Source organism: Microtus pennsylvanicus, chromosome 8 (genome assembly GCF_037038515.1).
Source record: "Microtus pennsylvanicus isolate mMicPen1 chromosome 8, mMicPen1.hap1, whole genome shotgun sequence".
NCBI lineage: Eukaryota > Metazoa > Chordata > Mammalia > Rodentia > Cricetidae > Microtus > Microtus pennsylvanicus.
This window is the reverse complement of record NC_134586.1, coordinates 76,472,290-76,482,097: the sequence shown is the minus strand read 5'-3', so window position 1 is coordinate 76,482,097 and position 9,808 is coordinate 76,472,290. Positions and strand designations below refer to the sequence as shown.

Sequence of the window (9,808 nt, the reverse complement as noted above, 5' to 3'; positions counted from 1 at the left end):
GTCGGGGGCCAGCCTCTCACAAAAGTACCTGTTTCCAGAGTGGAGGTGTGAGAATTTAGAAATAAAGAAAACGAAGATGTGAATGAAAATAATAAATACAGAAACATATAGGATAGTATTGAGAGGGAGTTTCTCAGAGAGTATTGAAAATTACCCTCAACTAGTTAACATACCTCTGACCTCAAAAGGTAGGAGTAAAACAAAAGACTTCTTTAATGTACAAATTGAAAGTTACCTGGAACATTCATTGCTCATGCCCTTGACTAGTGCCCTAGACGAAACACACTGAAGGCAAACCACTCCCTGGGTGGAAACCCAAACTATTTCCATAAAGGGAACTGGAACTTAGTTGGATCCTCAGACTTTTGTTTTCTGTAGGAAAATCTACTTCCCTATTTCAGGAGCAGAAATCCTGACAACTAGCCACACCTGTAGACAATAGCCTTGAGAGAGCAGAACTCTGATTTACAACTACGTGAAACCTTTGTTTGACTAAGAAACACAATAACTTGAATGAACTATGTAGGAGTAGCCCCAGCCAATTACCTTGCTTGTAGGGCGGGGTAGCCTGAGGATATTTTTAACTAATAAATATTGCTGGTGTGCTCTCCCCCTCTCCCCCCCCCCCCACTTCTGCTTTCCTGTTCTCTGCTGGAACCATGGGTTCTGTGAGTTTTTCCCTAATTAAAGCTGAATATATTCTTATAATTTCCGTCTGCCTTCATTTACACCGGAACAGAACTAAAAATAAGTCCAAAACTCTCTGAACGTTGGCCTCTTTGGGCCTCCACATAATTCACAAAAGACAGAATCATAAACGGTTTAAAAGCTTGAAAACATGCAAATATTCTTCTTTTCATGTAGACATAGTGGGGAAGGATTTTAGGTATATGGGTGTGCACATATGTGACTGTGTCCACAAATATGGAGGTCACATGTCATCCTTGAGTGATGATTCTCAGAGTATATATACCTTATTTTAGTTTTGTCTTCTTTTTTGATACAGATACTTTCATTTTCATGGAGCTTGCTGCCTAAGTAAGAAGTATTGGCTAGTGATCCACATGGATTGACCTGTATCTACTCTCCAATGGCTAGTGTTACAATCTCTTGCCACTGTGTCATGCAAGTTTCAAAGTGGGTCCTTGGGATCAAGCTCATGTCTTCAAGTTGAATAGACAGTCATTTATTACCTGAGGTTCTCATGTTTTTACCTTTGTAAAATGGTATTTAATTACAAATCAAAGCATAAGGAGGCCTAAAACAACTCATAAATATGACAGAAAAATACACACATTTATTATTAAATGAGGCAGATGAAAAAGTCAAAAAAGAAGCTGTAAAATATTGTAATGCAGAACAAAATGAAAACACAAAACATTAAAAATAATGGAATGCAGAAAAAGAAAAGGGCTGCTATGAAGTTTATCTTAATACAGTACAAAGTTCCTAAGTGAGATTCACCTTGGAGGCCCTCCTTCCTGAAAGAAATATAAAAGACCTTCAACTTTGTAAAAACTGATATATTATCCTTGTTGCAAGACTTCCCAATACATAACAGGCCAATGTAAAGGAAAGTGTCACTGAAAGAAGAGATCTCTTTTAGTGCTGCAACTAGAACAAATCATATGCAATTAAATCTTATAATGTGTTAAAAAAAAATAGAGCACTGTCCCTCAGTTCAGTAATTTTGAGTCTTAAAGTAATGGGGCCTGAAGTTGCCTCTACTGATTATTAGAGCAGTGATTATGATGTAGACGATGTGCAACAATTAAGAATCTGGTTGCCTTGATGAAACATATGAAGCTACTAAATAATGATGTAAAATCAGTGTTGCTCCACCCATAACAGAAGGAATTTTGATTACATTGTTCAATATCAAATTTTCCTTGCATTTGCTACACTTCAGTCACTCAGTACTCATGCACACCTTGTGGATAATGGCATTTTTAATGCATAGTTCACATAAAGTCATATTTTTGAAGAATAGTGATAGTTTAAAAGGTTAGTTAGATCATTATTATTTCAGAGCACAAATTCACCAGCTGGTTTTCTAAAAGACTGGGTTATTTCACATGATCCCTTAACTGGTTCAGCTACTGTGGTTCAAAGTGTTGGCTACTGCAAACTTGTCTATTGGAAGGAATGAGACTGCCCTGATAGACATAATACAGAAATCACTGATTCACACACAAACCCCTCCTGAAGTTTGCTCTGTAGTCTAAAACAAACAGCAGTATAGGTTTGAGGCTTCTTGGGCTTTCACAATTCAAATTAACATGTCTATTGCTGTTTCCCAATTTATGACCCCTAATTTGGCAGTCATATTGATAAGCATATGTGGTGTAACTCCTAACACTCCAAGGAGAAGGAACCTCACAATAAACTTCTTATCCTTTGGTTTTGCAACCATTCTACTCCCTCTACTGCAATGACCTCTGAGACTTTGGGTGTTGGAGAGAAACACTTGAGTCTGTGTTTTACAACTTTCTATTTTAATTGGTTGTGATTTTCTCCTATGGTCTCCTTCTGTTTCAAAGAGAATTGTCCTTGATGCAGGGTGAGGACCACAAACAGCTAAGGAATGATCTCTCTGGGAAATGCTCTTCCCAAGGAAGAGTACTGCAATTAGTTAGGCAATATCAAATATTCATTCCAAAAACATCCACAAAATCAATATGATAAAGTCTGTGCAGATTGTGTTTATGTATTTAGGAATATATGTTAATATTAGTATACCTGCACATGTTTGTGCACATACATTTATATTACAACAGAAGAATAAAGAACAAGGAATTATACAACAGAGTTTAGAGGGAAGGAAGAGAAGGGAGAAATAATGTAATTATATTAAAATTTGGCAATGACAGTGAAAGACCTGCAGATGGCAGACAAACCCTACTAAAAGAGGAATATCCATGTAAGGTACCTGAGAAAACTAAGTGGTGCAGGAGGACTAGGCTTTTTGGTTCCCTGCTGCTCAGCCTGGAAATAATCACATAGAAGCTATATTATTTAAAACATTGCTTGTCCCATTAGCTCTAGCTTCTTTTTTTAAATTGAATTTCATTGAGTTCTACATTTTTCTCTGCTCCCCTCCTTTCCTCTCTCTTCCCCTTCTAACCTCTCTCAAGGTCACCATACTTCCAATTTACTCAGGAGATCTTGTCTTTTTCTATTTCCCATGTAGAGTAAATCTATGTATATTTCTCTTCGTGTCCTCATTTTTGTCTAGAATTTCTGGGATTGTGATTTGTGAACTGGTTTTCTTTGCTTTATGTTTAAAAATCACTTATGAATGAGTACATGTGATAATTTTCTTTCTATGTCTGGGTTACCTCACACAAAATGATGTATTCCTGCTTTGTCCAATTGCCTGCAATATTCAAGATGTCATTTTTTTCTGCTTTGTAGTACTCCAAAAATATGAGAGTTCTAGCTTTGTATTGGTTTACTCTTTCATATTAATTTGACCCATCTCCATTAATCTTTGTATCGTCATGTGGCTGGAATTTACCAGCTAAAGTTCAAGCGTCTGTCTCCTGCAGGGCTACATGGCTTCTCTCAGACACTGCCACCTTTCTCCCACCATTCAGATAAGTTTTCCTAGTATAGCTCTGTACTGATTTAACTCTGCTATAGACCCAAAGCAGTTTCTTTACTCATTAATGGTAATCACAGCACACAGGGGGAAATCCTACAGGAAAGTGCCATTGACAATGCTCTCCAATTAGTTTCATTAGGCTAAATAGGGTCTGCAGTTTGACCAGAGCCACATAGAGGAACGTTTAAGTGATTAAGATTGTATAAAATCTCATTCTTTATTTTGTGCTTTACAGTTTGAAGCAGGAGCTGGATTTTGAACCTTTCCTCCTCTGGCTTCTCTCGATTCTCAAATACATACATATTAAAGACTAAATTATGGCTCCTCATTTATATGCTGAATTATTACATTCAATGTGAGTATATTTGGAAAATCTATTTAATAAGGAATGATGTTCATGATGGATTCCACAGGTGTCAACTAATCACGCATAATTTGTGTTGTGAGCAAAAGAGTCAACAATAAGATTTGTGTCACTGATGCCAGGTATTAGGAAAAATTCTGCAAGAATCAGGCAAGGAATAGCGAACTACTATGAGGGTCTGTTTCACACATATATCATGAAAATCTGCTAGTACTTCATTCTGGACTGTCAAGGTTCCTGTATACTAAGAAAATGAATTTGTGTTATTTAAGCCTCTGGGTTCCAATGCTCTGTTCATACTTGTGTACCATCTTAACTCTCCTTGTCCAGATCAGCACCAGAAGTCTCTTTTGTTCAAATAATCTTTGTTGTTTTTTTCTTTTGCTCTGACCCTGGTGAGGAAGGAGAGGAAAGCTTCATTCTCACTGTGTTTACTTTAGTCACAAGTGTTTCCTTCCAAAAGAGGGTATTTTCTTGTTTAGCTTCCAATCATAATCACATGAACTGAATGAAATTATTGCATTGTTGATCACAAAAATATTTGTGTGATGATCACATAAACTGCAGTTGGTGCTCTTTCATGCCCACACTCTCCAGTGGCTTTTATATGTCTCATGATGCAGGGTCACTGTTCTTACGAGTGCTTCATGCTAGCGCAAGAAAATTCAAGCTTGTAGATGCAGAACATCATTTCATTCATTTTAACTGAAAAACATAATGTCTTCCTGGCCAGGATGGTGCATCCTAGCAACATGCATCTCTAACACCAACATGCCAGGAAACCCACAGTATCACTCCTCTTCTTTTCACTGGTGTTTTAGTATTGCCTCTAAGGCTTGTTTTATTCATTAGCTACAGAGAGTCTCAAGCAGTAAGCTTTGAATACCTCTCAGTCTCCTAAGATTATTTTCTCAAAACAAAGTTATGTATTCGGATCCTGAAGCTGATAATACTCTGGATTGCTGGTAAAGACAGAAAGGAAATGGAGAAGGAGAATGCAGAGAGAGGGTGAGATATAGGTTGCAGTGGTTTAACACTTTACTGCCCATATGGCAGGTCTTAACCACCAGAATGCATTTGTGAGATTCAGATCTGTGAAAGTATGCTGTCAGATGGGACAGTGTCTCTGATACTGGGAAGATTTTGACCCAAACATAATTGGAGGGCTGGTCTATATTACCTTAAGAATCCCTTCAGAATAATATTCTCACATTTTGAGCAAAGAGGTTTTTTTGGATATATAGACAAATATTTCATCCAGAATATGAAAGGATTTCAGTTGAAATAAATAACATGAAGGTTGTCTTAAATGGTTTCTCATGAATTTTCCACAAGATTTCCTACTCTCTTATTATTTCAGCTTCAATTAGTGATGTTTGTGATGACCCAGACTTTCTTTTCCTTGATGATTTCTCATGAAGAGACAGCCCTTATCTCATGAAGATCTAGTTAGAAACTCTAGTTAGACAGTAATGGCAACACCATTTTAATTGATACATACAGAAGCCAGGCAAGTCACCATGGCTCCTTGTTTATGAGGCTTTGTGCCAGGAATTTAGGGTTCCTGTCTGTATCAGTGAGAGTCAGAAATATGTTTCACACTGAAAGTCAGCAGAGAGGAAGCAGAAGTTCTTGCAGTTTATTGCTCTGTCTAAGTTACTCATATGCCAAATACAGTGAGAAAGACAGAAAAAAACTCATTGCTTACGGTAGCTGAATTGTCAAATGTGTTGCTTGTCTGAAAATAGGACAGCACCTTGTATCTCTGTAGCATATTATTTTTATCTCAGTTTCCATTATTTTTGTTGAAGATTCACTGAAGTATTGAAAAAGAGTCATTTTAAGATTATGAATTATGATTTTCTCTCAGAGAACTATACTTTTACCTTGTATTTTATTATTATACTATTTATGGTTTGATATCTATTGATATTATAGAAATGTCACCAATGTAAATTGTTTTGGTTAGTTTCCAAAATGATAATCTTTCTTGTGGAAATTTTTTTTGTTGTACTCTGGATACACTACATTGGATCGGGATCAGTTTGTGCACGGTGGGTAGCATATGTTTAATGTTTTTAAAAGTGATGAAAATTAGCAATATCTATGCCATAGAACTACAGAACATTGCTTCCCTTGACTTTGTATAATGCAGTGTTCTCATTACCAGAATGCAATTTCCAAATAAACAAATAAAATTAAACAAAACTGACCTAAGGACAATCTATTGAATATTCAACATTAACACTAATGAATATACATGCTAGAAGTCTATAAAAGTTCCCTATAAATTAGACACATTAAAACACAAAGAAAATCTCAACAATATATGAAAAGTCAAATAACATCTTACTTTCTATTTTTCCTTCAACTACTAAACAATGATGAGTCCTATTAAGCAGGCCCACTGTTACAGTAGGGGCTACAAAATGATGAGGATAACCAAATATTGGACTTAAGTATCCTTTCATAAAACAAAATCCATACCTGAAAAATTTATTGGGAACAAGAACCTGTGACTTTGATAGTTACAGATTCTATGAAAGAAACTAAAATTGTCCTTATGTTTATAAAATACATGCTATGTTTGTCGTTTAATGTTTTTCAGCAAATTTAATTCATTGCGTTCAAAAAACTAAAACCAATAATGTAAGTAGGAAAGTATGTGACACAAATTGTAAGTCAAACCAGTTGGATAAGCAATTTGAATTACTACTTGATAATCAATGAAGTGAATAATAAGCAAACAAGAAAGAAATCTTGTGTACTTAATAAGAGTCTCTTTATAAAATAGTGTAAACAAGAAGCAGTTAATTGGAAAAAAACTATTTTAAGTTGTTCAGGAACTGAAAAAATTAAATGTGTACCCTTTTTATACCTTAATCAATGGGAAATAATTTATTAGAAAGAAATAATATTTTTCCACTCCCGAATATCCTCTTATAATTGATGCTTGCTTAGTACCAATAAGAGTGATAATCATTTATATTACCACATTATTTTATTTATCATTATGTTATGTCCACAGTCTCTACGTCCTAGTAATATAAACCTCTATTACAATCATTCCATAAAAAAAGTATAACTTTTTCACATTTTCTTGCAAAAGTGTTCTGATAATATAGTCACCTAGAGAAGAAGGCATGTCATATGAGATTCTAGAAATAAAAAACAACCATTAATCCAGAATGAGAACAAACTTCAGGGTTTGTTTGATCTATTCAGTAAGGAAAAATTATCAAAAAATAAACACTTTTGAAACTTGTGCATATACTGTAGATCTTCATCTTGACAAATATGGTACAGATGCTTTTTTCTACCTTGTGTTTTTTTATTCACTTAATTCACTATTTGAAATTTTACACTAAACATTCATGGTTCTTTGAACAAAAATATTATAAATTGTACATTGAATATAAATCTCTGTGTTTACCTAAATGCCTTTCTGTATATTCATTTGCGAAAAACCTGGGACTTTTAAATTAGTATGATTTTTTCATATTATTTATTTTATTATTTTTTTTTTTACAAAAGTTTATTACAATGTAAAACAGACTGTAGAATAACACTTTATTCTAACTATAGGTGGCAATGATGTTATAGTAGGGGATCCAGATGTTTAACAGGCTCCAGGATAACACTCCATTCTAGCTGTAGATGGCAAAGATGTTATGGCAGGGAATCCAGATGTTTAAATAGGAATGGAAGAGGGTCACCATCATCTCAGATATGAGGAACCACTTACTTTTTGCCGGATTTCTTAATTCCACCTGTGGCCAGGGGTCCCTTCCCCACGGCCTTGGCTTTTAGCTCCTCGAGTTTCTTCTGCTCCTCTTTAGGTTTCTGCTTGAAAGCCTTATCTTCCTTGACCATTTCCTTGGCCTGCTTCTTGGGCTGTTTCAGGGGCTTATTTTTGCCACCTTCCTCGTCCGACATGGCGCCTCCAGACCTAGTATGATTTTTTTTAACTTGAATGAATTTGTATTTTGCATTTTTCTTAATTATATTATTTACACATTTTTAAATTTCAATTATTTATTTTACTTTCAGACCAGTTTCACCTCCCTCCCATTCCTTTCCCCAAACTCCCCATTGCTCCCCATTTCCCCAAAGAACTCCTCCTCTCTTTCTGCTCAGAAAGGTGCTGGCCTCTCATGTGTATCAATAGAGCATGGTAACAAGTTGCAGTAAGACTAAGCATACCCTCTTGTATTTAGTCTGGGAAAGGCAATCTAGCATGATGAATAAGTTCCCAAGAGCCTGCCAAAGCATTATGCACAGCACTTGCTTTTATTTTTAGGAGCCCTACAAATAGACAAACGATACAACTGTCACATACATCTAGATGCCTGGGTTGGTCCCATATAGGCTCCTTGGTTTTTGGTTCAGGCTCTGTGAGTTCCTATGAGCTATTTCAGTTGTTTCTGTGGATTTTATTTTGAAGTACTTATCCTCTCTAGCTCTTAAAATCCTTTCTCTTTTTCTTCAGCGGTTTCCTTGAGTTCAGCCTAAAGTGGGTCTCTGCATATTTTTCCATAAGTTACTGGGTGAAGGTTCTCTGTTAACAATTGTGGTAATTGACACTCTAATTACAAGAGATGACCAGTTCAGGGTACCAATCCATTATTGTGAGGATTTTTAGCTGGGGTTGTCATTGTAGATTTCTGGGAATTTCCTTGCATTATGTTTCTATCTGGCCCCCTAAGGCCCCCTGTTTACAGTCATCTCTTCTTCATTGATGACACCAATGCAATTGCTAAAATTTCCATCCCCAACTACCCCCAAGCCATCCAGGAGTTTCCTTCGATTTCTGCTTCCTATGGAGATTTATGTGTTCCCCCCCCCACATTTGGTTTTCTTCTTACCTAGCCTCTCTGGGCCTGTGAATTGTAACATGGTTATCCTTTACTTTTCTGCTAATATCCACCTATGAGTAAGTCTATATTGTGTTTGTCTTTCTGGCTCTGAATGATATAAGATATCATGTAAGATGATTTTTCCTAGTTCCAATCATTTGTCTTCAGATTTCCTAATGTCATTTTTTAATATTTAAATAATACTACATTGTGAAATGTAGAATGTTTTATTTATCCATGTAGTGAATGAGCTGCTGGGCTGCATTCCTGCCACCCAGCTCCCAGCTGCCTGGCTAGCTTATGCCCCAAAATAACAACACACAAATTGTATTCATTTAAACACTGCTTGGCCCATTAGCTCTAGTCTCTTATTAGCTCTAGTCTCATATCTTGCTTTTAACACAAATATGTATAAATATAGTAATCTGTGTAGCACCAGTCTTACCGGGAAAGATTCAGCATGTCTGACCTGGTAGCTTGCTTCATTGCGTCTGCCCTGGAGAGGAGCAGCATGGCATCTGCCTCACTTCCTCCCATTATTTTGTTCTGTTTTTCATGCCTACCTATGTTCTGACCTATCAGGCCATCAGTTTTCTTTATTAATCAACCAATGAAACAACAGATAGATAAAGACCATTCTACATCATATCTATTCTTCAGTTGAGGGACATCTAGGTTGTATCCATGTTCTTGCTACTAAAAATAAAGTTGCTATGAACATAGTTGAGCAAGTGTCCTTATAGTATGATTAGGAATCCTTTGGGCATATGCCCAAGGGTTGTATCATTGAGTCTTGAGGTAGATTGATTGCAAATGGTCTGATGAATCATGTCATTTGCAAAGTGACTGTGTATAGTGATATTTTATTTATGTTTTAATAAGTAAAGCTTGCCCTTTTTTTCTCTCTGGATTTTCATTATTCAGCTACAACTATACAAAATTGCATTTCCAAATTAGAGAGAATGAACAGCTTCTGTCCCAGGA

General features: G+C 36.0%; 1 protein-coding gene across 1 annotated transcript; it reads right to left on the bottom strand.

Moving 5' to 3' along the window:
• Positions 1-7,552: 7,552 nt before the first annotated feature.
• Positions 7,553-7,904, bottom strand: LOC142855586 (translation machinery-associated protein 7-like). The gene has a single exon (XM_075982050.1). The coding sequence runs from the start codon at positions 7,902-7,904 to the stop codon at positions 7,710-7,712; it is 195 nt and encodes a 64-aa protein (XP_075838165.1). The 3' UTR covers positions 7,553-7,709.
• Positions 7,905-9,808: the final 1,904 nt, after the last annotated feature.